General features: G+C 41.7%; 1 protein-coding gene across 5 annotated transcripts; it reads right to left on the reverse strand.

Moving 5' to 3' along the window:
• Positions 1-817: 817 nt before the first annotated feature.
• Positions 818-26,609, reverse strand: VWA5A (von Willebrand factor A domain containing 5A). Of its 5 annotated transcripts, none has more exons than XM_037000858.2 (21): positions 26,400-26,609; positions 25,521-25,740; positions 24,896-24,949; positions 23,778-23,913; positions 23,454-23,656; positions 22,924-23,146; positions 22,626-22,801; positions 22,232-22,346; positions 18,559-18,728; positions 18,211-18,299; positions 17,866-18,010; positions 17,365-17,444; positions 10,875-10,989; positions 9,978-10,142; positions 9,598-9,698; positions 9,047-9,300; positions 6,050-6,178; positions 5,848-5,976; positions 3,971-4,101; positions 1,586-1,712; positions 818-1,033 (listed from the first exon to the last, which is right to left on the reverse strand). In XM_037000858.2, the coding sequence occupies exons 4-21, from the start codon at positions 23,878-23,880 to the stop codon at positions 954-956; spliced, it is 2,535 nt and encodes an 844-aa protein (XP_036856753.2). In that variant the 5' UTR covers positions 23,881-23,913; positions 24,896-24,949; positions 25,521-25,740; positions 26,400-26,609; the 3' UTR covers positions 818-953. The 5 variants fall into 5 exon arrangements, with proteins under 5 accessions (XP_036856753.2, XP_036856754.2, XP_036856758.2 ...); XM_037000859.2 differs by having other exon boundaries at positions 25,521-25,652; positions 26,400-26,593; XM_037000863.2 differs by having other exon boundaries at positions 23,778-23,834; positions 26,400-26,592.
• Positions 26,610-27,941: the final 1,332 nt, after the last annotated feature.

Raw genomic sequence — 27,941 nt, forward strand, 5'->3', positions numbered from 1 at the left:
CCCACATTTTCCTTCATTTTACTAGATCAGAAACTGACTTAGGGGCCTCAAGGTTTCATGCTAGGACTAAGATATCATTATCGCCCTCTTACTAAGAGTTTTAAGATTACAGGGAAATCTCTCTCTCTCTCTCTCCCAAGTATGAGTCAACCCAAAACCCCTTAGGCAGGAGAGGAAAGACCTGTAGAATTGGCTAGTAAAGCCCCGGAGAGCCAGTCAAGAAGGTCCCCAACAGTGCCAGCTCTCATAGCGGATCCCTCAAATCTCTCTTTGTGGTCTTGGGGTTATATTGATCCCGATTTTGGCTGTCAACCTCTCCTCCAACTCTTCATCCTATCTAAGAATAGATAATTGCATAGTTCACCAGTCTGGTCCTGAGAAGTATATCAGATCAAAAGTGAAGCAGTGACTCTACAGCATCTTACTACACTGATGGAACAGTGACTGCAATGGGGTATATTGTGGGGACTTGATGATGTGGGGACTAGATGATGGGGACTTGATGATGAACCACAATGTTGCTCATCTAATTGTAGATTAATGATACCAAAAAAAATGTGAATAGGCAGTTATAAGGCAGAGGATTCTTTGATTCAGGCATATTCCCTAACATTAATGTTGCAACCTTTAGTCTGAAGTCCTTGTCACCTGTTTAGCATGTTGCTTATCACTCTGGAGAACCTGGGAGGAACAGTACTGCCTGTGAACGCTTTGAAATCCTCCAAGAAAGGGAGCACGTCTGGGAGCCCTGACACCCGGCTGCACGACGTGCTGGGAGAGGAGCATCGTATCCGAAGGGAGTCCGGGACAGAGCAGCTCGGAGGTGTGGGCACCCTTTACTTCTGTGACAAGCTGATGGGATTGGTGGAAACAGGAAACACGTCGCAGCAGAAGGCAGGGGGAAGGGGAGGTCGGGAGCAAAGGACAGGCACTTGTGAGTGTGGACAGTGTGTTCAAAGGGTGAAGACGGCAGGGTCCACCGATGACTTGAGGAAATCAGTGGCTGCCTTCACAAGCAGATGTACGATGGAGCCTGTTACGGGGAAAAAACAGAATTGGAGCTGAGATACAGTGGAGAGTGCAAACGCTCTTCTCCCAGGCTCCCCTAAACTTCCCTGGTCATCTCCCCTGAGTCCTGCTTTTATCTTCCCTCAACTCCCTGACTTTTCCATTCTCCTGCCCAGATTCCCCTTAATCTCCTCTGGCCCCAGAAATACTCAGCAGCCATGAGATAATCGACACCAAAGGGGTAAGTGCTCAAGTCCACTCTTGCCCTCAGCATGGTACTGAGACAAGGAGGAGGATGGGTGCCACTTCATGTCCTTCTCCCAATTCACACTTCCGACCCATGCCCCCTTTCCCTCTTTACTCCTCTCCCCATCCCCAAGGATGAGACTGCACCCACATCCTGCCAAGGAAGGAACTAGCTGGGAGACCAACAAGGGGCTGCACCAGGAGGGATGGCAAAGGGGCTCCGGGGACCCTGTCCTTGGCCACCCTTTATCAGGCCTGAAGGCTTCATGCTTGGGAAGATGGCTAGCTTCTCAAGGAGGGAGGGAGATGGGTCTTGGGATCACATTCTTACCTGTGTGGCTGTGAATCCAGGCCACAGCCTTCCTTTCCAGAAGCTCCCACTCACACTTCACGTCCTTACCGTTGGCGTGCAGCCAGAGCACCGCCAGGACCGTGGCCCAGCTTGAGGAATCCACACTCTGTACAATGGAAAGAGCCACCTGACGCCTCTAGGCTGGGGTATGAAGTCCCTCAAGGGCTGCAAAGACTTTGCTCTCTCCTCACTTACAATCCTCCCAAGTGCTGCTAAATAGGACCACCTGGTCTCTCTTTACCTCATCTACTATGTGCAAGGCAGAGGGCCAGGCCCTGCACCTCAGGGCAATAATCCATCAACTCTTAGGGTAGAAAGGTTTTAAATCCAGTGTAACCACCAGGACAGTGCTTAAAACTCCTAAAAGACTCCCAACAAGGATTACCCCTGTGACAAGAGAAACACATGCATAGCTGCTTGATATTTTAGAAAGTATCTTCACGTTTTTTTTTTAAATTTGAACCCTTATGAAAACAAACAAACAAGAATAAGGAATTATCAATAACCACATTTTTAAGAGAGAAAACTGATTCCAACAAAAGTAAAATGATTTGCCCAAAGTTAGCTTTCTAGAAAATGATTAAAATGGGACTGGAGGCCAACATTCTGATTCGAGTCATAGGTCTCATGACACTCAACAGGAAGTCTCCACCATAGGACAGGAAACAATCTCCTGTGAGTTTTCACCCACACTCCCAACTTCAGTTTTTAGTGTCAACAGATCAAGAGAAATTCCTCCTTTATATCATGACCTTAAAATTTGGAAACAGCTATCATGTGTTGAGTAGTCTTTTTTTAGACCAAAATTCTCAGTTCCTTTACTTCTTTCTCAAGAGGACTTTTTATGTCAAAGCAGTAAAAATTACCATGTGCTCGTTCTCCTAGTCTAGAAAAAAACACCACAGTGATTTTTTTTTAAATCTCCTTATCTGGTCATATCTGGAGATGAATGTACTTATGAAATTCCATGGCCACAGCCCCCAAATACATAATACAGACAACTTAGTACTGTTGCCATCCACTAATCATGTTTCAAATATGCTGATTCATATTGCTTGCGATCATCTAAGAATCTCTGATTTTCACGTACAACAACTCTTAAATCATTTTGTATCTGTTTTCTGTACCTGAGATTTTAGAATCAAACACCATATTTTTATTTCTAAGTTGTTTTTATTGTTTTTTCGGGAAAATTTCAAGTCATTGCTCAAGGTCTTTGGGGTTTCTGATTTTCTTGCCTAATACTCCCAGTTCTTTCCTACACAAATGGGAAAGCCTTGGTCTGCATCTTCATCTAAATTTTTATTGAAAATAGGGACTTCCAGAGAATTCAGAGGCAGGAGGATCTAAAAATCTCTTTCAAGTTTGAGTAAATTCATTATTTGGTGCGGTGGGTTTTCAACTTGTTTGTATTCAGTGTATATACTGATCATTAAAAAAAAAAAAATTCAAATTCCTTACTGAAATTCAGAAACACCGTGGCTCTTGACTCCCCTGACTTTATTGGCCCAGCTGCCATGTCAGAGAAGGACATATTAGTCTGACATGTCTTATTCTCAGAAACCAACTTAGAACTTCATGATTGTTGTATCTTCTTTCAATTGTTTATAAATAAATCATCTTTTAAATTCTTTGTTCTAGAACAGTGTTCTTTGATAGAAATATAATGCAAGAAGTACATGCAAGTTTCAATGTCCTGGTAGCCATATGTTAAAATGTAAAAATAAAGAGATACAATTATTTTACTAATAATTTGTCTAGCCTAATAATTCAAAGTATCATATTAGCATGTCATCAAATAAAAATAATTATTGATGAAATATTTTACATCTTTTAAAATATTTAAATTGTCTTTGAAATCAGTATGCATCTCACAATTAGAGCATACACCAATTCAATTCAAAGATCAGCTTCTCATTTGTACGAGCCACATTTCAAGTACTCGACCACCATATGTGACTAGTGGATATTACATTGGATGGTGCAGTTATCAGATATCTGAAGTTTATTTAAGCACCTTCCACATTTTGAAAATTCAGCATGGCACCTGTCCTTCAGGCTTTGGTATCTGTCTCACATGTAATCATTTCTCAATTTGAAGACTTATTTAAGCTGCCTTGAAATTCTGGAATATCATTTGTTCTCACCAGCTTTCTTGAACACATTCGAAATAACTAGTTCATCCCTATTAATACTTCACCTAAACTGACTTTGGTGAAATTTTGCTAATTTCTGGCCTCTTCCTTTAGTATGGATAGGAGCAATAATGTTGAGTTCTGAAGATAGACAGTCCTAGATTTGCATCCAGCACTGACTGCCACCCCCAAAAAACATACCCAATCATTTTTCTTCTCTGAATCTCACCTCAACAGGGATTGCAGCCAGTATGTTTTCCACACTCATACCTAGGACCACAGCCAGACCTTCGTTCAGATCCCAGGAACCATCTGCCCTTTGGAGGGAAATCAGCTGCACAAGATGATTATCTCCGAAGACTTTGGGGAAGAAATAAAGAGAGAGGATAGGAAATCATGGAGCTTCTGGCCCCTAAGCATACCTGAGAGAGACAGGCCTGAATTCAGAGACAGGCTGTATAGGAAGAATGCAGGCCAAGCAGATGCTACCAACATCCCCACTGCAGTCCCTCCCCCAGGTGACTGGCATTTTCTCTGTGACAATGTAGGCCACCCTGAGGGATATACTGACCCTAGCTTCACATAAAAATCCAGCAACAAGTGAAAGATATGGGGTACTATAGGACCCACGTGACAGTGTTACTTCAACTCTGACGCAGTCCTTAAAACGGGCCTCAAAAATTTAGGAATTAAAAAGTTCTAGATAAATAAAGCTTGAATTTTAATTATCAAAAATATCAAAGGGAAGGAGATATAAATAAAGCAGTCAGCAGTCTACCTCAAAGGAGAAGACTAGTGTCTAGTGTCTAATCCTGACGGTATGACAATCGCTTTTTAAAGACCACACTTTTCACAGACAGTAGGTCCCATCTGGTTACCTATCATACAGGATGATGTGCTAAGAGCAATTAAGAAAGGAATAGGCAAGAAAAAGTGTAACTAGAAAAACAGTGCTACTCTAATGAGAAAAACAATCTAAGGCTCTGAATTTCAAGTCTTAGGTTGATCTCAGCTGTGCTAACTCTGAAAATGCAACCGTTATTTAACCAATGGGAATCTACAGCCTCCGCTGTGAATCAGAGACAACAATGCCTAATGCAGGGAAAGAATGTAAAGTACCCAGAAGACCCCTAAATGACTCCCTAATAGTAGTTAGTAATTCCTAATCAATTCAAAAACTCCAGCAGCATAACACTGCTGGGTAATTTCCTTCTACTTTGGTAAGGGGATTCATGCAAAGCTCCGAGTGGAGATATTCTCAATTCCTGGGATCTGGGACATACAGACGCACACACAGAACCTGCACCATGGGCAACAGTTAGAAGGCTCTCATGACAACCCTATGAGGTCAGTAGTCGTGCAGCTGAGGGAACTGAGGCTCTGGAAGTGAATTAATTTGCCCAAAACCCCAGAGGATTTAGGAGAATACAGACATCTGAGTCCACTGTAGACCTCGAAGTCCTTGCTCTAACTGGCAGCCTGAGGAGAAAGAATAAGTAGAGTACGTGGCAAAGGAGATGCTTAAACAACTTAACAATTGTGCACCACAAACTCTTGCTACAAAAATTGGACAGACTAGAAAGAAGTTGTCTTTAGCCTACTTTAGTACAGAAGGCACCCCTGAATGGTGAAATGTGTTTTGACCCGGTTTCTCACATACACGAGAAAGCCCACTGCTTGGAATACAGGGCAATGACCTGAGAATGCCCTTTGGTGACAGAGAGAAAGCCATCAGACAGCATCAGGAGGATCTTTCTTCAAATCCAACCTGTGAAAGGCTGATGAATACAAGAGAGGCCCAAACAGCGGGAGCAGAGCTCTGCAGGAGGAGGCGCCAGCCCCTAGCAAGGTGTGTGTGCTGAGGTGCAAAGGGGGTTTGTTTAACTAGAGCTCAACCCAAACTCCCCTGGGATAGATCTCAGGCTCCTTTGCCGTGGACTAATGAAGCTGATCCGACCCTGGTAAATATAGGGACTGGATAAATCCCACCTTCTGCTTGGCATCTGTCAAAGAGATTACCTCCTGGGTAAAGAAAGGCACAAGACAACAGAGGGTTGAAGATTAGTTCTTCAGTCCCCATAGATCAGAGAACTGAGGCCCTCGCACCTGTATGGTGAGCTTCCAAGCTGGTCCTGTTGGTGGGAGAATCAGCCCTTTCCATCTCAGGAGAGGTCTTATTGGGAGACTTGCATTTCTTCTTTGAGCTATGACCAAGAGCTTGGGGTTCGCATAGTCCTATATGTGTGACAGATAAATACTGGTGAGAAAAAATTACTGGTGAGAAAAAAATCCCTGAAAAGATACTCACCTAGAGAGTACAAGCCCTTGTCAATCATGGATCTAGAAGAATCATGACTCTGTTGGTATGACATGTCCAAGCGATGTATGCTCCTTGTGGGCCGAGATGCAGGACAGTAGGACGAGGCCTTTGCATGAGCTGAAAAACACCAGCAGAGACACTGACAGTGAGCTTCCCTCTGCTCTCTGCTACAGGCAAAGGGCCCTGACAATTTAGAAAACACACCCTCTCATCCATGTTAGCCTCAGTCACCATCTTTACTATGAATTTTTGCTTCTCCCACGAGCCCATCTGCACATACTCTCACCCTCTGATCCCTTTCTACCATGTCCTCTGGAACCCTTGATCCGTGACAATGGTCTTCTCTGCATCTTAAATTTCATTACAGCAGGCTTCTCCCAGTTACTCATCTTAACTTAAAACTAATGTTTCCTTGCATAAACCTGTTCTCCGTCTATCCTCAAATGGTGGTTTCTCAAGGTACCATATCCCAAGCACCCATATTTGGGAGGGGGATTGGCAGCATCTTCAATTCCAATATCCAGACCATTACACCACCACCCTCACCTGGCTTACCAACCTCATATCCTCACTGCTGTCAACCTCCAACCACTCTGTCACCTTTCCTTAGTCACTAAAGTATCTGAAAGCTCAATTCCAGACTTCATTACAAGGCCTGCCATCATCTTGACAGATTTCAGTACCATGTAGATAACCTATCCAACACCCTAATTCAAAGCTTCTTGACCTCCTCCAGTTAAATGCCTACAGCCTCCATTTTACTTGAGCCACTCCCTCCCAAGCCAGGATCTTGTTACCAAGCAGAACTGTTGCACCTGTACAAAACAAACAAACAAAAAAAAGACAACTGCTTTTTTAATACAATAACTAATTTTTCCAGGTTTCTTACTCAGAGATTTCTATTCCACTTGCTCTTTTGACCTTATCTGGATTTTTGTCTCCTCTGCTTTTCTTCTAATACATCAATTTCCTTCTCTTTACTTTCTTCTCTAACCTAAATCTAAGGCCCCACACTCTATCACTCTCTTACCAATATTGCCAATTCCATGGTCCTAATTCCCCTTCCCGCACACCCAGCTGGCAAAACCTCAAAACTGAGCCAGCACCCTTCACTCTACTCCCCTCTTCCTCCTGCCAAGTTGCTGAGTACTGAAGAAATGACTCGTGCAAACTGTGATTCCCCTTTGTAGTTTGGTGCCACTAAAAAAGTCAAGGGATTGAAACTACCCAGACCCTCAACACTCCTTGGCAAATGCTCTATTTCTCCCTGGGCATTTCACTCTCCAACTGTCCTTATTGCTACTTGAAACCCTTCCTCAAATTCTCTCTTTTACCACTTCTAGGCTCATGCTCATTCTCATCTTGCTGTCTCCCTCATTGAAATTATAGAAAAACTATCAGAGACCCCAAAACCTTGCTTCTCAGCCACTGAATTAAAATCGAATCCCATCACCTTTCCTCCACCTCCTGGGAACAGTGGGAGAATATCTAATACTTGTCCTTTCACAGGCTAGTCTCTTCCTGCCCGTGGTCTCATCCTCTCTCCATCCTCACCCTTCTCAGTTCACGACCCTTTTTTCACTCCAGTATTGTCAACTTTCTCTACTGGCACTTTCCTTTTAACCTGACAACATCCTCAAATCTCTCCCTTTCTGAAATTTCAAGAGATAACAACCCACAAAAAAACCCTCTACTCCACAACCTCTTCTAGAGATGCCATCTTTATCCCTTCCCATTTTCAGCTTAACGTTTATAAAAAGTGTCTATACCTGCTGTCCTTCATTTCCCGCCTCTCATTTACTCTTTAACATTTTAATTTGCGATATGGATTCTTTCTTGATCTAACCCAATGAAATTGTTCTTGGTTACATTAACAAGGATGTCTTTGGTGTTAACCCAGTAGTCCCCTCCCAGTATTTTTACTTCTCTGCAGTATCTGATATTTCATAATTCCCTTGGTATCTCACAGTTTCCTTTTCCCTTTTTTTAAAAAATATGCATCCACTTCTTTCCTTCCTACTTTACCCCTTTTCATTCAGGTTTGGGGAATCCTCTGCTATCCATCCCTAAATACTAGGTATGCCTCAGAGTCCTCTCATCATTTTCATCTCACTATACACCTACCCTATGAATAACTCACCCATTCTTATGGCTTTAGTCATTACCTAGATGCTGAATATTGCCAAATGTGTATCTTCACCCCTGACCTCACTTCTGAATACCAAAGCCATCTATCTCCCTTTCTGCTGGACACCTTCATATGGCTGTGCCATAAAGATTTCAAGTTTGAAATGCTCAAAAATAATTCAACATTTTTACCCCCTAAACTTGTTGCTATTCTTTAGTTACTCTATTTAAATAAAGAGTACGATCATCCACCCACATGCACAAACAAAAATCTAGGTGGACCTTGAAGCCTGCCTCTAGAGTTGACATCATACATTCCGCTCCAGCTACACAATCCCGACACGAGAATTTTTCCGCCTGATGAGTCAGGTGCCCCTGGACTGGCTCCTAGAGAACCTTGTTGATGGCAAACCTCAAGTCCCTAATATCTGTAACAGGCCTGTGTGACTTACATCTGAGACAGTCCCAGCCATCAGCACCCATTCCTTAAACTACCAGGTTGTTCATCAGCCATCTGGGTAATTATTAACCATCTAATCATTAGCCATCAAAGGATAAATCAGCTTCAGATTGAGACAGTGTGACTCCTCAGTGTTTATGTGCATTTTCCATTTTAGTTTTCTGTGTTTTCCATTTAGTTTTCCTTTTTTTTTCCCTTGGACTATTTTAAATCTTGCCCATGGGATACAGTCTAGTTGCCTGGGACTGAAAAGTTTAACACCAGTCAGAAATCCTAGATGTGGGGGAACAAGGAAAAAAATGCAACTCAAAGACCTTTTATAAACTCTTCCTTTAAATTATGTGTTCAGATACCCAGGGTACCTTACTTTGTCTGAGCTTAAATGGGGTTAAACTCACCACTTCCAAAGGATTGTGCCATCACAGCAGTAGTGCTGAACAGAACTGGCCTTGGAATATCCCGATGGGCCAGGGGCCCCTGGACTGGCTGGTTGAGCTCCTTGTTGATGGCGATGAAAGCTGTGTGGGAGCTTATGACTCCACACTCGAGGCTGACATCCAGCACATCTTTTTTATCCTTTGCTGGGGTCTTCTGGAAGCCCACGTCCTTGGTCTGGAGGAATGACTTGGCAGCAAGGCGGTGAATGGTAAGGCTGAAAGACAAAACCTCCTGTGACTTAGGGAAAAGCACACATGTACCAATTACTCAGGGCCCTCAGAAGGTAGGATGGCAAATGGGAAGAAAATGCTGGAGAGGGGGAGAGACAGGACTTGAGTGGGTTAGAAAGGAAAAGGGACTGTCAGGAAATAAATGAGCCCAAAATTAAGAGAAGAAAACCAACCCCCAAGGATGGCAGAGAAGAAAAAAGAAAAGGAAAGGCTAAGGATAAGGAAAAAATGGAGGAAGGGAGGAAGGAAGAAAATAGCAAAGGAAAATTGAATTCTCTTACTTGTCATCAAGCTTAGGTTGTAGAGGAAATGTCACCTTATTCTCAAAACTCTTGCCCTGGAGTGTGTACTTGAGGCAAACTTCTCCTGTTGCCTCTGCAGACTACAAATTAAAGAAAAGCAAAAATGATGGAAAGCAGAGGTTACTGAGAAAGGTCAGGATGGGGGCAGCAACCCAACCCAACACGTGATAATTTCTAACTAGGAGCCAGGTAGCTCAGGAGAGCAGAGACTTGAATGCGGGAGAAGAGGGTAGGCGGGCTCCTCCGAGCATGGGTGATCTCTTGATGAGACTCAACCAGCTTTAACTCTGCTCTGAACAGAACGTACCTCAGGGAGGGAGCTGCTCGCACTAGAGGTACAAACAACAACAGGAACTCACCGGCATCACCCCAGTCAGCTGGGCATAGATGATCAGTCTCTGGCTCCTAAAGATGACGGTTTGTTCTGGGGAAAGCATTGTAGCAGACAAGCCAGGAGGCAAATCCCATCTCAGAGAAACGTCGTCTACCACAGGCTGTAGAGAATGTTTCAGGGCCCTAAGGGCCTATGGTCGGAAAGAGAACAGAATACATACAAAAAATAATAATGGCAACAATAACCGCTATTAACTGAATATTTATTAGGCACCAGGTGCTCTGCAAAACAATATATATTATGCCTATTCCTTTGCAGACCCGGAGACGGGCATTACTGCTCTTGCTTAACACGTGAGGAAGAGAAAGCCAAGAGATTTAATAGCGAATGTGAAGGAAGGAAACGTCTGGGAAAGGAGACCCTGGGGAAGTAGGAATTAGATAAGAGATGGCGCCACTGGGGATGAAGGACTTAGAAATAAAACCAGAGGTGGAGGCTGCCTTCCCTCCTGCATGCTGATCAATTGGAGTTGAGATTTACCCCCTCTGCCAACCTACCAAACACATTGCAATTGCTCCTTCTCATTTCCTTTGTATCATTTGCATGGAGGACAGGTTATAGTACCAAAGAGTACAGCCTACAGTTTCAATCGTGGCAGTTAAAATTCTTCATTTCTCTGCTTCTAGTCTTGAAGGCCCTAAGCTCTTCCACCATCTTGTTTCTGGGCTTCCAACTACTGGATGTGCGACTTCTCCAGAAACCACTGGGGGGGCCCCTCTTACATAAGACCAACACTAGCCCCACCAAGTTTACAGCCAGAGGCTGTGGGTTTTAGAAAATGAATCCTGATAGCCTGTGGCTGCGTCTACCCTTGCAGCCGCGTCCCCCCCCTGCTCCACACTTATTCTGGATCACCCCTCACCTTGGACTGCATCCTCTCCTTGCCTGTGATGAATTCTGAAGTGCCCCTTGCTACCCGGGCAATGCCTTTTATTAGGCTGGTGGAGGCTCCTTCTCCAATCCCAAATGAAAAACATCTGTGATTGAACAAGAATAAGAGGTTAGAGACAGGCACTAAAGAGTGAAATTATGAAACTAATGCATAATGGTCAAAAATACATAGTCTACTTCTTAACTCAAAGACAGTAACTACCATTTATTAACCATATTGTATTTATCAGGAGGTCGAACACCTTAAATTAATGATGCAACTTGATCATTAAAAGACTCCTCAGAGGCAAGCTTATGCTTCATTTTGCAGATAAGGTACCGAGGCCCAAAAAATTTAACAAATCTTGTCCAAGATCACACATATATAAATGGTAAGATGGCATTTGAGCACAAGTGTATCTGACTGCAAGATTCCCCCTGGCAAACCATTATATATTATGCTGATTCTAAAAGCAGAAAAAAACAAAATAATACTACATACTCCTCAGTTATCTTAATAATCAAGCCAAAGAATTGGTTAATCAGAAAATGGGAGAGTTAGGAAATAATATACTATCAGCAGTGCTTGGCTAACATCGTTCTGGAACCACAAGTGCCCTGGCATGGCTGGTCTTAGGGTGGGCAAGAGCCCCTCCTGTTCTTCTGGCTGGAGAATCGCCCCCTGCCCTAGGCCATGAGCACCAAGTTGCTTTTTCATCACAATTTGGCTTCCCCAACAGAACTGCCTATAAACAGAGAATAACGTGTTGGCAACACTAATACAAGCATTTATAGAAGGCACAACAAAGATAGTTTCCATTGTAAACTAACACACAAGCTTATGTCTTCTGAACTGGGTTAGTGTGAGTCATTATCCCCAGATCTAGTGACATCAGCATCAGAATCAATGCTCTAAACTTATCGGGCTAGGAACCAGATCTCTAATTGGGGCGACCTAAGTGTGACAGTGCTCCCTGGAGCCCTTAGCCTGCCAACATCTTGATATTATCACCTTTAAATGACCAACAATACCTTTAGACTGTGGCTTATGCTCTTCATGGCTTATAAAGGGCTTTAATGAATGTGTTTAAGTGTTTTTATGTATAAAATTAAAGCTAAACAATATTATCGATAGCTTACTATATGTCCAGAATCTACTTAAGTGCTTCATGCAGATAATAAGGATAATGAATTACAATAATGGCAAACATTTGTATAGCACTTCTTTTATGTCAAGCACATTTCCTAATGCTTTACCCTCACAGTAAACCTACAAGTAATACTACTCTCTCCCTTTTCAAGTGAGGAAACTGAGGCTTAGAGCATTTAATTTAGTTGATTTGTCCAAACAGCTGGCAAGCAGGAGAACTGAAACCTAAATACAGGATATCTGACTGAAAGTGTAACACCCTGGAAGGTTCTGCTCACAGCAAGGCTAGAGTAAATTGTTTCAAGCTGGTAGAGAACTAGAAAAGTGGTATACAAAATTTTTAATAATCTCTTTGGAAACATCAATATGCTACGAAGACAATAAGAATCTGTGTGCAGAGAAGTGGGACAGGAGATAAGTCAGGAGAGATGAGCCTGCCATCTGGGTATCCCTTTACCCCTTGAAGCAAATGCCAAGGACAGATGGATGGCTAAAACGTGGAAAAGTCAAGCAGTTTCACTTCGGGTTTTCCAAAGAAAAGTTGCCCTTGTAGACACCTTAGGTTTTTTAATACAATGATGAAGAACTACACCCTAGAGGTAGAGGTGAATCAGAAGTAAGTCAGCCATCAAATGACTGATGCTCATTATAACTGGACTAAGATTATCTGCTGTGGTCAGCAACCTGCCAGAAGCAAAAAGTAAATCCTCACAGAGGGAAAAATAACATCATCCATGGGCTCCAAGTATTTGTATAATTTTTCATAAAAAATATCTGACCACTGACAAACAGGAGGTCCCCAAATACTAGAATATTATATAACATGCCTTTGAGTAACATAGGTTTTAAAGAAAAATAAAACATAATGATAATTAGACAATATTCTCAACTGGATACCAATGGAAAATGACATATCGAAATTTAGGATTCAGCTGCTGATATGCCTACATTATCAGTTCTAAATACATATGTTAGAAAAGAAGAAAGAAGTCTAAAGGTCAGCCATGTGGGCCTCCACCTCCAGATGTTAGAAGAACAGAAAAGAAATCCAAAGAAGTTAAAGTAAAGAAAATAATAAGCATAGGCACAGACATCATCAGTGGAGAATCACATGATCGGGAGGGGTGACAACTCAGAAGTGCTGGTGTTTTGAAAAGATTATTAAAATTGAAAAACGTTTAGGGCCAGGAAAAAATAGAGAAAGTCCAAATAACCAACAAGAGGAATGAAAAAGTAAGACTATCAACAAGTCCTACAAAATGTAATGACATAATAAGGCAACATCAGAGACAGGCTAATGCAAAGAAATTTGAAAATTTGTGTGAAACATACAGACTCCCATAAAAAGCAAGAACATATAAAAATAGGAATAGTTCTATTTCAATTAAAGAGATTTAAAAACCTTCCCCCAGAGAATGTCTCCTGGCAATGTCTAGTAAACATCTAAGAAAGAAAATCAGATTATAGAACACAGACAAGGCTTCTCTACACATTTTATGATGTCATCGTAGTGTTGATATCAAAACCTGACAAGAATATTAAAAAAGAAAATAGTCATGAAAACAAATTTAAAAATCCTAAACAAATATTTGCCAGCTGACTACAAAAATACATGAAAAAGGTTAATAGATCACAACTAACTTGGGTTTATTTCAGAAATGCAAAGTTAGTCTGACATTTAACAATAGTCATAATTCACACATTGAAAAAACAAGGGATAAAATTATAGACTCAACTCAATGCACATATAAAGTGTATTTAATGAAATTCAACAACAGCTCATTATTAAAAAAAGAAAGAGAAAATAATGTTCGAAACATAAGCCAAAGGAAATTTCCTTAATCTGATCAAGAGTATCTACGAAAACAAAAACAAAAAGCCCTACAGCAAATAATCACAGTTATTGGCACAGTGTTGAACACCTTCCTTCTGAGGTCCAAAAAAAGATGTGGATGCCAACCATGACCATTTTTTTTCAGGTTTATACTAGACTTCCTTTCCAGGGCTTTACAGAAGGAATACAAATAAAGACATAAGGGTTGGAAAGGAAAAATTAAAACTGACATTATTTGCAGACATGATTACCCATAGACAATCTAAAAGAATCTACAAATATACCATTTGAATTCATCGAAAGCTGGCAAGGTCATTGATGACAAGGTTAATATAAATTTAAAGAGCTATTGTAATCAATTTCTATAGAAATAAACATCCAAAAAATAAAATGTTTAAAAAATAATACTTAAAGTACCATCAAACACCTAGAGGAAAATATCGAATGAAAAATGCATGAAGACCAATACACAGAGAATTATAAACCATTATGAAGACATTTTGTGTGCATTGTTAGGTTAAGGAAATGATTAAACTCACTGATTTTTGTGGGAAACCAGGTTTCTCACCATGAAGGAAAAAAGAGACAGATATGAGTAAAGATTTAGGTTGCTATCTTGGAAGTCGGGTTATCAGGAAAAATGTGTGTATTTTTAAACATCTGAGAGTTCTGTCTGCTGAAATGCCTAGAATTAATAACAGCCCAGTAGTAAAGAGTTACACCAAACAATTCAAATACTGACTTTGATTTATCATTTTTCTAAAAAGAACAAGGCTCCTTGTAGAAATGGTTAACTACAAGGATGGGAAAGAACAGATAAGCCTGAAACATTTTTTTTTTGTAAGAAAGAAAGGAAATATTCATAAACCAAAGAGACATGAAAAGACATAGGAGCACGTTAAAAGGAGCTTGCATTGGCCAAATCCGGAAATTTTGAGAATCTAAATCAATAATGAGAATAATGCATCTTAAAAAGTTGAAAAATAACGAATGAATCCAAAAGTATTTTGATACATCAAAATCAAGAGAGGGAAGGGAGGAAGGGAAAGTTCTTTACAGTAGGATGCCAGCCAATATAGAAAAGTTGACAGAATTTAAAAATCACTATTTTGTAACCACTGACAGTAATAACATATGGATAATAACCATCAGTGAATGTTGAAACTACTGGCAAATTGTTTGTTAAGAACAAGACGTTTACGAATATTCCAAGTTATCTGTCAGATACCACCTTTAACTAAGTGGTCAAATTTACTACCAAGCACATTACTTTGGAAAATCGCTTCCAAAAATATTTAATATTCATCTAAACATGAATTTAAATGGCCCAACATAAATTGAGATTCTACAAGAATAACTAGCTAGTACCCTTTCATCTATTATGCGTCATTTCGGTGTCATGAAAGAATGAAAAGTTAAGAAACTACCCCTGATTAAAGGAGACTCAAGAGAGGACAATGAAATAAAATACTTGTTTTTGGATTTCCTCTAAAACAAAAACAGAAAAAAATAAAAAACTATAAAGGATATTATTAGGAAAATGGATAAGATGGCCTCTTTTTAGTATCAACTCAACATTAAATATCCTGAATTTAGTAGTTTTATTGTGGTTATTTATCAGACTGTCCTTGTTCTTAGAAAATGAATGCATAATTACTTGCATCTGAAGTGTCACATCTGTGGGCTGGTCTCAAATATTCCAGACAAAAAAAATTATAGGAGAAGCAAACATGGTAAAATGTTGATAATTGTGGACCTGGGTGAGGGGCAGATGAGTGTCTATTCTATTCTGTTTTTGCAACTTCTCTAGAGGTTTAAATTTTTTAATTAAAATACTGGAAACACACATCTAGAAAAATCAAGAAAGACCTAAATAAATGGAAGGATTGGCTATGTAAACAGATTGGAATACTCAACATAGTAAATGCTAAATTCTCCCAAAACTGATTTATAAAGTCAATGTACTTTTAGTCAATATGCCAAGAGTTACCCTTTTTTTGTAAAATTGATAAGCTAATTCTAAAATATAAACACAGTCAAGAATAACTAAGGGAATCCTGAAAAACAACAAAGTTGAGGAATTAGTCTATTGGAAATTAAGACTTATCAGAAATATGGTGTAGTTCTGGCACATGTCTAGATACAGAGACCAAGGGAATGGAATACAGGATACAGAAACAATCTACACGTGTGTAGATGCTTATCTGTGACAAGAATGACATTGTACATTGGTGAGGAAAGGACAAACTTTGCAATAAATGGTACAGCACCAATTTGGTATCCACAGGAAAAGAAATGAAACCTGACCCCTACAACATACTAGCAAAGTGCTTATATCTAGACCACAGAATGAACTACAGGTCAGTAGAAAAAGAAAATCTAATAGAAAAAAAAATAGGAGAGACGTGAAGGTATATTACAGAAGAGGACATCCAAGTGCCAGTAAACATGAAAAGATGCTCAACTTCATTAGTCAGCAGGAAAATGCAAATTGAAATCATAATTAGATGCCACACCCACCCACAAAGTTAACTAAAATTTAAAAAGACAACAAATGCCAAATTTTGGATAAGGAATGTTGCAGTTGGAACCCTCATACAATACTGCTGTGAATTAAATCAAAACTTGGAAACTGTTTGGCATTCCCAATAGATTCCACAATTACAGCAACTCAAAGAAATGTATATGTGTATGAAAACAAATATGTATACATGCACATATAGGTACACACATGTGTGTGCAAAAAAAAATGTACAAGAATGGAAGCATTATTTTTAACAGCCAAACTCCACCAGCAGTAGAATCAAACAATAAATTACAGTCTAATCATCATACAGAATACTACACACCAATGAAAATTAACCACAGCTCCATGCCAAATATATATGAATCTCAGCATACTGCTGAGGGAAAGAAGCAAGATACACAGAAACAAAAACATATTGTATAGCCCCTTTATTTTCATTCAAAAACAAGAAAAAATAATCCATAGTGTTCTATGTCAGAAAAGCTATTTTCCTTTAGTGAGGAAAAGGTAGATAGTGGTTAAAAATGGCATGTGATGGAAAAGGTAGAGATGGAGAGGTACTGGTGATACTCTAGTCCATGACCTGTGTGGTGGTTACACATGTGTGTTCACCCTGATAATTCATCCAGCTGTATGTTTATGATTAGCATTGTTTCTTGAATGTTTTACTTTGATAAATACATTTATAGAAAAAAATAATAATATCTTACTATTCAGTTTTTACCTTCATTATGATTTACAGAGTATAAGGGACAATGATCTTGCTGTATTGTTATTTAGAAAATTAATTTTATCTTAGTAGAGAGGGGAAAATGACAGAAAAAATTTGTCAGTTGGTAAGACCAAAATTCTTGAATTAGTCTGTCTTCTGAGAGGTATATCAACAATGTCATCACCTGGATTACAAGTGGCACTGGATTACATATGGCACTCCTTGGGTCAGTCATCCAAAAATCACATTATCTTCTTACCTGTGCCTCAGACCGTTGCTCTTAACTTCTTTAATTACACTAAATGTGTCTGTAACTTCACCATCTGTGAAGACAAAAAGCTGCAGAAAGAAGAAAGACATTCATCAAGTCTCTGTGAAGTTCGTTTTTAAGACACCAGAATCTACCCTTAAAAAACCCAGTTATCAGCCACTCGGATGCCTTGAGACAGGCAGGAGATCCTTATTAATATTCTGTCACCTGCACCGTGTTCTTACATGATTTGCTCAGAAACCTGGAAATGTTCATCGCTTCCTCCTACGAGTTTCATCTAAGGCTTCTGTGGCACGCCACAAAAAAGTTTCCATTGTCCACAGTCAAGGAAGAGGAATTCTAGTAAATGCACGTCATCTTTTTCTCTTTATTATAGAAGATGCAAATTATATATCATATTTCAACAATCCTACAGTGAAGCTCAAGGTTATGAATTCTTGAACGGAGATTTGATTCTCTGTCTCCTGTTAGATCTGTTCCAACTCTTACCTGCAGGGGGTGGCCTGGGATGGAAGGACCCCTATAAATGGTCTGGAGTGGTGTCAGGATTTCCGTTCCGCCTAGGTCGGCCCGCATAAGCTTAACCCTCCTCAGTGCCTCCTCCATGGTGTGCTGACTGTACTGCACACTATTGCTGAGAAAAACAGACACACCCAGTGACCTGATAGCCACTTGACTTTGTCCCGTACTGAGACCCTGAACTGAGACACTCTTGTTGTCAACAATCTCACCGAAAATCCCTAGTGCCAAAGTCAATTCTGCATTAACCTTTTTAACAATCTAGTCCATTCTTTAATTCTCCTTTTGGACTCTATGGCCTTTCTAGAAACTTACGGAAAGAACGCCTCATAAGAAGATCCAAATCCATAGACATTGAAATAACAGCCTACAGGCAAACTCTTCAGCAGTAAAATCAGCGTTTCCTGAAGGAAGCGAGCACAAGGAGACAGTGAGAGAGACCCTGCCACACGCAGACCCTGCCAGTCTAACTCGAGGATGTGCGCCCTCACCCCTTCCCACCTCCAGGTCCCCATATTCCAAGGCCAGCTTCAGAGTGGTCATGTTAGCCGCAGGGTCGGTCAGACGGGGAACGGACCCAGAGTTCCCAGTGGAACCTAATTTAAGCATGAGATTCATCCTCACTTGAGCATGTGACCAGGAAAAGGAAGGAGCTGGTTTTACCTTGGCTGCATCTATGCGCAGCTGAGATCTATCCTCTTGACTCATGGGGCACTGCATGCTTCCTGAGCGGTCCATGAGGAAGACGAATTCCCCGCAGGTAACTGGTGGCTGAGCTTCCGGGATGTTCGGGTAGAAACTCACCATTGCAGAAGGATCTCCCATCAAACTACCTACTCAGAAAGGATAAGATGAAAAGGAAATCAACAATACTAAAGACCAAGAATCAACTACAGCCAGTTACATGGGGAACTGAGAAAACCTGCATCTAAAACACTGTTTGGTCTTAACTGAATCTGATCTTATCTATATCTGGGGTCAAAGGGTTCGAGGTAAGTTATAAACACATTAAAGATAAAGAAACAGAACAGAAGAAAGAACGTAGAGGTTACCGGGCATAAGCAACAACTGAAATACTTATAATTGGGTGCTAGTTTCCCAGCAGCTAGGCAAATGAGTGAAATACACGAAGGTAAAATGTTCCATCGTTGGCCAGAAATTTTAAAGCTAGTTTATTTGCCGAGAGACCCTCTCTTCATATCTAATCGATGGGAAATTTGTAACATGGGTCCTTGTTTAAGTCTCTAATTACAGCTCTGGAAAAAGGATGCTCCTGTGGACAATTCTTATGGTGACAATTTATAAGAGCACAGAGTGTGACTCTTGCATGAAGGAAAATCCATCTGCTTTGGAACATCCATCAGTATAAAGCACTTACTGATATTTTCCAGAACAAAGAAAGAAGCCCAGAGATATGTGCTGGACCCTAACAGTATCATCCAAACAATAATGTGGAGGAGATCACAGGATTCTAGCCTATGTCACCATTCTGTCAAAGCCATAGCTGTGGCTGTATTCTGAGAAGCTTGTAAAATCAACTTAGGAATTGAAATGTGAGTATTGAGACAGAGATGAAATGAGAATGGCTGAGTTATATCAACTCTAGTTTTACAGTTCAGAGACTATAAAAGGTCATAGAACTAAATTCCAATATCCTATTTTAATGAAGTGATTCCAGGATTATAGGTCCAAATTCTTGGTAACCTTGGGATTCTTTAAGACCACACGACCTACGAAGTTTAATCTCTTACCCATGGGATACCCCAATAATCAAACTTGCTTCCAATTAAAATGACTGTGACTTGGCAAGTATTTAATAGAACACTGACTAAAAAATAACTTCTACAGAGATCTCTGGATATAAGGTAGAAGAGCATGGTTTTTTTAAATTTGTTTTGTTTTTTAATAAGTGAGGTACATCCCTTTTCATTCTGAGAGACAATTATTGTGGGACTGGCATCGTACTGATAAGTCGGAAAGGTTGTCATGAGAATGAAATGAATTAAATGTCTAAACTGCTTAGAACAGTGCCAGATATGTTGTAGGCACTAAGTATTATGTATTGTAATTCTTTTTCCTGGCTCAAATTACTTTCACCTCCAGGAGTCTCTGCTTCCTTGCTTTTAAACGAGGCATTTAAAGCCCTAGCACCTCTACTTCTAGCCTCAAATTTCCTTATCTGAAGAATCCAGGTAGAAATACCTACTCACGATGATTTTAAGGGTTAAGTGACACAATGTTTTTAAGGAACTCAATCTAGGGTTCAACTTGAATGAAACTCTCAATAATTTTATGAAATCACTTAAGATTTTTGTTTTTATACTATTTTTATTAAAAATCATGTTCTTAATAGAGTAAGTACATTCCAAGTTTTTAAAAAACATACGTTGTATTTTCATCATGTAGTGGTATGCGTCCTTGACAGAACTCTTAACATTTTTAGTGAGTGCAGCCTGCCAGTTGTCATTTGCTTCTCTGTATGAATGGGAATAACCAGTTATCTACACCAAATATATGATCAGAAAAGCGGGTCTGGCAGCCCCACTGGAAGGGATTCACAAGACTTCTAAAGGCTTCCCCTGATGTCTCCCTGTGGCCTGCATCTGGCCAGGGAAACTTCTTGGAAAGAAAGAGACTGAAATCTCAATCCTTAACCTTTTACAATCCAAGCTTATAAAACTTTCTCTGGTAAATTAAAACAATCCTGACTGAAGACCAGGCCACTGTTGTGGGCGTATTTCATGGGCACCCGAGGGGGAACTCACCAAAACCAGACAACTAAGGCATAAAGACAGGGCATGGAGCTGCACGGAAGAGGACCTGGAACAAACCTGGCTGAGGCTGGGAGCCCCTCTAATGGCTTTAGCATGGACACTTTGCCCTGAGGAAAAACGACGGAACAAGACAGCAAACTAAGGCCTTGCAATGTGTGAGCTCCAGTTTGAAGCTACGTCGCCAAACGTTAACAACGGAAGGGAAGGATGGCCTCCTGAGGACCAGCCACAGAGAACTGCCTAACCCAAGGCACAGGATTTACTCTGACTGTCCCGAAGGATGCTTCCACTCCACCAATGTGGGAAATGCTTCAGGAGTGGCTGTATCTTTCCAGTGATGCAGTCCAGGGGGCATGGCCACCCGGGAAGGCCCCAAGAGAGCAGCAGACTGACATGGGTTACAACCAGTTATATCCGAAGAAAGAGTACACATGTATTAAGGAAAATTTAGAAAATAAAAGAAACTGGAGAGATTAAGAAGCTAAACTTATTAAGAAACTAAACTAAGTCCTAGAAGTATGATGCTAGAGCAAGACGAAAAAGCTCTGGACATGGATGGTGCTGATGGTACATAAAAACGTGAATGAGACTTAGGGCAACAGAACTGTATGCTTAAAAATAGTTGTAGTAGGAAAGTTTATGTTATAAATATAAATTTCACCGCAACCAAAAAAAAGAACTCCAGATGAGATTACATGTGAAATGAATCAATGAAAGTCATGTATTAGATAAAAAAGGAAATAAAGAAAGCACACTTAGTTTTAATCTAATAACAATTAGTACTTAAATACATCCTTTGTTTTTAAAAGGTTTTCCTAATGCATAGGTTATTTTCTCATGGTAATTTGTCTGTGTAACTTAGTTTCTTTCACTTAACATTTTTTGAACGGCTTTTTCCCATATTATTTCAATCTATCAATACACATGATTTTGGTGCCGCGTAACAACTCATCAACTATACCTAGTATAGTGAATTTAGCTTCTGTAAGACATTTTGACTGTTTACAAATCCTTGATATTACCAAAATGGCACAGGACATTTCAGTGCATATTTTTATTTACATTTAAATTTATTTTCTTAGGTAAAACTCTCAAAATTGGAATTAATAAAATGGAAATTTATTTTAACACATATGGCCCAATTTCTTCTTAAAAGTTTGATACCAAATTATTTTGCTACAAGCAATCTACAAGAGTGCCAAACCTGCCACACCTTATAACGCATGAGGCATTATCAGATTTGGAAATCTTTGGTATTTTGAAAAGTGAAAAGGTGACATCATTATTTTTATTTTATTATATTTTGCATTTGTAGAGACTGATTGTTACCATGTTTGTGAACTAGCTGCGTTTCCTCTGTGAATCATCATGTCCATTGTCCAATTACCTTCTTACCCACGTAACTTTGCCCACAAGACATAACCACGTGATATTCACTGAACCTAACCATTTTTGCATGCCAAAATGTAAGCTCCTTCAATGCTTTCCCCATTACTGGATAGAAGGGAAGAAAAGTGAGGGTAATTCGAGGAGTTTCCCTTTCAAAGGGAAAAAGAAAATACCTGGCTTGGTTTTAGGCTTCCCCATCTCCACAGCTACACTGGGCATATGCACCTCACTGTAGTAAATCAGGAGTTCCACATCTCGATCAAATTTGTGCCCACCAGCCAAGGAAACCTGAGTTGGGAACAAGCAAAAGAATGGTCACTGCTTGCTGCCAGGGGCCAAGGTCAGAGCTGAGGACTACAGACTCCTTCCACACTGGGCACAGTCAGCAGCGGGGGCAAGACTGCACAGCAGGCTCTGGAGATTAAACAGGGATAGAAAAGGAACACAGTGCAATTCCCTCTGGTTAATGGGGCAAAGGAAGGAACATTTAGGAAAGATTGAGTGGGGAACAAGGTCAGGACCCAAAGAAGAGGGATGCTGACAATAGTTAGTGCTCTTGTGAATCACCTGAGCAGCAGTCTTATTATCTCCAAGGTACTCAACAGGCCCCAAGGGACAGTTGGACTGGATCCTCTCGATGCCGTGCTGGGAACTGACGGTGGCAACCAGGCTGAGTGTGTAGGGCAGGTCCTCCAAAGGGACTGCAGGAGTCTTCATATCAAGGCAACTGTCCTCAGGAGATCCTGCAAAGAGCTTCCTTAGTTCTGTTTTTCCCTTCCCACAATTTTTGGCACCCCTACAACCTTGAGGGGCTTTTGCCAATTATGTCACCCACCACTAGAATTTGAAGGGACAGGTGACTCACCAGAGAGGTGGTATCGAGGATTCAGGATCGCTGGGAGCACGTAGCGCAGGGCCCCATCTGCTTCCAGGGGCAGCTCCTGCACATACTTCAGGGTGAGGGCCACCTTCGACCCAGGCAACAGGTTCCCCACATTGCAACAGAAGACATCCCCGGACCACTTGTCCTCCTCCAGCAGGAAGGCTTGGTGGCCCTGGCTGATGGCATCCTCATACTTGGCGTGGGCCTAAGGAGAATGAGGAAAGGAAGGTGGTGTCAAAGGTGACATGGTAGATGAAGACAGAAGTGGTACAGCAAACAAAGGGTGATGGGGAGGAGCTGTGGCTGGTCCTGCCAAATTCACAGCTATCCTTTGACTGCCTCTGATTGGTTTTTTTACCCTCCTGATGATTTTAGGCAAATAGTGATTACAGAGGAATGGAAGAGAGAGCCTTCAACATGAGCATTTTTTGTGAAGTTGCATTTTCTAGAGACCCTAAAGTGTATGCATTAAGGAAATAAGAAAGGAGGTGATAACACACTCATCTCTATACCTTCATTTTGTCCTGCAATTCTGCCACAATTTTCTTCCCATCCACCAATGCCTCAAAGCTGTAGACGGCTGAGTCTTCATCCATGGGGAACACAAAGAAGGCCTCCAAAGGAACGCTCTCCTCATTCTCATAGTTTAAGGTGGCAGACACACCAGCCACAAATTCCCAAATGGATACGGTCACAGAGATGCTCTTCAGTGGTACTGGAAATAGACCGGAGTTTGAGTTCAACAAACTTTAATAGAATGAATGCCTCCAGCAGACCAGACATTGCGCTAGGAGCCAATGATACAGAGGCGAGTGGGAGTCACAAATCAGGCTCACCTGGCTCCTCTTGGCACGTTAGAAGGCCACTGGGGCGCACCATGGTGAGGCAGGGCACTGCGGGAAAGACACATCGTGAGCAGAGTGACATGTTGGGGATCATCTATTCAAATGGTAGTAACTTGTGTGCTTCCCTCTGGCATAAGAATACAAAGAATGAATGATGGAGCTAGGAAGGAGAAAGACGCAGAAAAAGAACAGACAACGGTGCCAGTCGTTAGGCTCCTGCTAAGTGCCAGACCCAGGCAGAGAAGCCGTAAGATTCACTAAGTGCCCCCTAAACAGGAAATCTCTCAAACACACCGAGGCTGTTCAAAAACTGGCTCCACTTTTTGCAAAGTATGATATACTCCTCCTTAGGTAAATTGAGTCAGTGGAATTAGCCCCTCTGAACCTCAGTTTTCTGTCTAAAATGAGTACCAGAATACCGATACATGACATACACATGTATGGTTTAATGTATGTAAAGTCCCTAGAATAGTGTCTACCCATGGAAGGCATATAATCAACAATGACAGACATTAGTATTGGTCTGTTTATTGTTGTTTCTGTTGTGAAAGAGGCCTTGGCTGTTGCTTTAGATCATGCTATTCAGAGACCTGCAAGTAAGAACCTGCCTGATTCAAAACAGATCCCTGCAACTGAGATCACGGACCTTGTGACTTTATTTTGGAGTTCATAATTTAAACCACTGTTTGCTTCTTCTGCTCAAGATATTCTAATATGTATCATATATGCACCATGGCCTCTATTTTAAATCAGGCCAATCTAAATATCTTCCAGATTATAATCTTAGACAACCATTTCATGTGATACAGTAACAAAGAGATAAGTTCATGTACCTAGATTATGACTTCCGCATGATTCTTTTATCCAGAGAATCATCAGGTGGATCTGACCCAAGTCACTGGCCCTAATAACACTCACTGGAAGCCACCTTTGACCACCTGAACTGAATCACTGGGGACCTTGCTTCTCTCTGTTCTGTCAAAGGGTGACCTGAACCGGAATCTCCAACACCAGGCAGGGGAGTTTTCACTGAATATACACATTGAGCTAAAACAGAATTGCCTGGCGCAAAGAGAATGCTGAAATAAAAGTGAAACTGATTTGCTTACCTAGAATCCTTGGGGCAGATGAGTCACTGGGAACTGCAACCTTCACTCACGAACCTACAGACCAGAAAAACATGTGGGCTCTCAAGAAAGGGAATTTTCCTGCCTCAAACAACATCCCCTTCAGGGATTCTCAAACTTTTGGCAGGACTATTTCTGGGCCTTCCCCTCTCATCCCAATCACCACTTAAAACATCATACCCTACTCCAGTCCAGGGTTTTGTGTTTTGAAAAACTGGATAAAAACCGAATGTGGAAAAATGGCTCACATTTAGTAGAAACAAAGGACAGGAGCAGCTGTGGGGAGGGACTGGCTCCGGGAAAAGGTTTTGCATGCAGACGCTTGACTGGGTTAAGGGCTCTGGCAGGACAGGCTGGGCTGGGGGAGGGAAGAATGCCTGATAGCACCAGCAGGGAGTTTACGGAGGGAGAGAGACCACCACGATACAGAGTGCAACAGCTGGACAAATGTGTCAGGTAGCCCACACCCTAAAGGCTCTGCCGTACTCCCCAAGGGGGACTTTAAGGCTCAGAGACGGAGTCCCAGGGGGTCTCCTACAGAGAGCTTTAGTTCCTGACTCGAATCCCAGAACAAATCCATCACTGAGGGAGATGTGTTATTCTGCACCTTTTCCTTCACCCTGGTACAAACTATGCTGGGTCAAAATTAGTTCTTCATCAGGATGGCATCTCTGGAATGCACGGAGCAACAGGTAGGCAAAGACGGGCACAGCAGCTGACGATCGTCAAAGTCTTGAGGCTGAGGCAGTTGGGAGAATAGGGGGCGGCTCGCTGAGCTAGGGGTCTGCCTGCTAGGTGGACCCTCAGGAATCCGGACGCCGTGGAGACTAGAGACAAGCAGGGGGAAAGGGACACGCGGCTGGGGCAGGGGCACAGGACCACACCCCTGTAGCCTGTTGGAGGGAACAGTAAAGCCCAGGATCCAGACTAGGAGCCCACCTGAGTGCGGAGTGGGGCTTGGACAGAAACGGAGGCTGATTTAATCTTTAAATTTTCAGTCCTAGATTTTTATGGTCCACGTATTAATGTATTAATGTAAGGGATCAGAGTCGGTCCCTTGAATATCTTTTTATAAGGGCGTAGGGGCTGCATTCAGATGGGGGCTGGGGGTGTGGGATGCCTCAAAGCTCCATTTCCATAGCATAAAATGACAAAAAAGTGAGAAACCATCAACTATCCATATGAGCGGGAGAGAAGGGGCTGAAGTAAAAGAAAAGTAGGAAAAGGGACCTTGAGATTATTAGGATGGCTTAAATCCCCTTTCTAGACCCCGCCAGATTCCCTTAAACTGCTAAACCTGCAGCACGGCCCCCGCCCCGTCCCCCAGGGGATCACACGCAGGGAATGAAATCCCCACCCCTAGGGAATGCAGTTAAAACCAGCCCCACGGATATGGAGCCGGGGCAAGGGAGTTAGAAGGGGCGGCTCTTAGTCCCCAGGAGCCAGGGGTGACATGCAACCCCAGCACGGCGGCCGGGGCACCTACCTGCCGTTGCAGTCCCCGGGGCTCACGGTCGCAGCGCAGAGAAAACAGTGCCGTCAAAATTTCCCGGAAGACTCGCCTCCTTCTAGGGATCGGTTATAAAGTAGCGACTCCGCGACTAAGGGACCGATGGCAAATTCTTGAACAAGTTTTCTAACTTCCGCTTTTCTCTCGACCAAAAAAGAAAATTCTTCAACCCTGGAACATCTGCTGTTTTCCTTTGCCTGGTATCGGCTAAGGAAGAATCAGAAAATAGGCAAAGGGAAGAGATTTTTTCTTTGTTCAAGCGAAAATGCCTTTAGAGCAACATCCACAATGATATCAAAAACGACGTAATTCCTTAATAGACTTAATTACCAAGGGCTTACCGTGCATCAGGCCCTACTGATAACACTGTGCTGGGCCCTGAACTTCACGGGCCTTATATCAGGGACTGTCATCTCTAGTTTGAGTCATTTGTCCCAAGACTGTACCCTCCTTACAGCCCTGAGCGGAGGAAGATGAGGAGTCAGACAACCCAGACAGGGACCAAGTCTTCCAGCCACGGGTCACTTGTGGGGTTTTCATCAAGATCCTAAAATCAAGTGTTGGCGGGTAAGAAACTGAGAGAATCTGTGCTCATTTCCCTGGCTAAAGGGCCCCAGAAATGATCCGGTTTCCTTTACCTTTTCCATTTCAAAATAACCTATTAAATCCAAGGCTTAAAGAAAAAGTCCTCTTGCTGTTGAGAATCTGTATAGGGTAAGGAAGGTATGATATGTATGGAAGTCTCAGCTTGATTTTGGTGTCGCAGTGTAATCGTTGTGGCAAGTTTACTCTCTCAGAGTTTGTTCTGCCATCTGTAACATGGGGGTAATGCCTTACCTACCTCCCTGGATTGTTTTTTAAAGATCCACTGCATCTTAATGGATGTGAAGTATACCCACACTCATGTACGCACATGCACACACACACACAGTAAAGCACAAATTCTATTTCATCAGTATTAGGCCCCAGAACCATGTTCTTTACTTGTACCAAACCAATCATAAGAGGGAAGGATCCTTTCTCTTGGTAGGAATCACATCTGTCACTGTCTCTCCCGGCTGCACCTTCTGTCTGCTGGCAGAAGCACCTGGGCAACCACAGGGAGAAGCTGGAAGGGCGGCTGAGCCCCTCACCTGACCCAGACAAACTGCAGGGGTGAGAAGCAGAGATCAGCCGCAGACCAGACCCGGCAGCTTGGTTGGAAGGCACTGTATCAGGAAACACACACACATGATGCTGGATATTGGAAGGACAACGATACGAAAAATCACCGACTGGCACAACATACACCATTAAACAGACCTTTCTAGCTATTGAAAATATGGAAGCATTTCATTTATCTGTTTGTTCATATTTTGTTTAAATACAATGAATACTTTCACTCTTCATTTAAACTATTTAATGAATCCAGTGGTCAAACTCTTGAAGAAGAAATATGTAATTCTTATTTTAGTCAACATTTATTTTTTTGGCTTCTACCATATGCAAGCCAGTGTTCTAGACATTGCATTACAGCAA

This window comes from Manis javanica, chromosome 6 (assembly GCF_040802235.1).
Source record: "Manis javanica isolate MJ-LG chromosome 6, MJ_LKY, whole genome shotgun sequence".
Lineage (NCBI taxonomy): Eukaryota > Metazoa > Chordata > Mammalia > Pholidota > Manidae > Manis > Manis javanica.

Excerpts from the sequence above, each read along its gene's own strand:
- VWA5A (XM_037000858.2), bottom strand. The coding sequence starts at position 23,880 with ATGATCCCCAACATGTCACTCTGCTCACGATGTGTCTTTCCCGCAGTG. Across the intron at positions 23,147-23,453 it reads AATTGCAGGACAAAATGAAG|GCCCACGCCAAGTATGAGGA; the intron begins GTATAGAGATGA and ends CATTCTCCTTAG. Across the intron at positions 1,713-3,970 it reads TGGCTGCAATCCCTGTTGAG|AGTGTGGATTCCTCAAGCTG; the intron begins GTGAGATTCAGA and ends TCCATTGTACAG.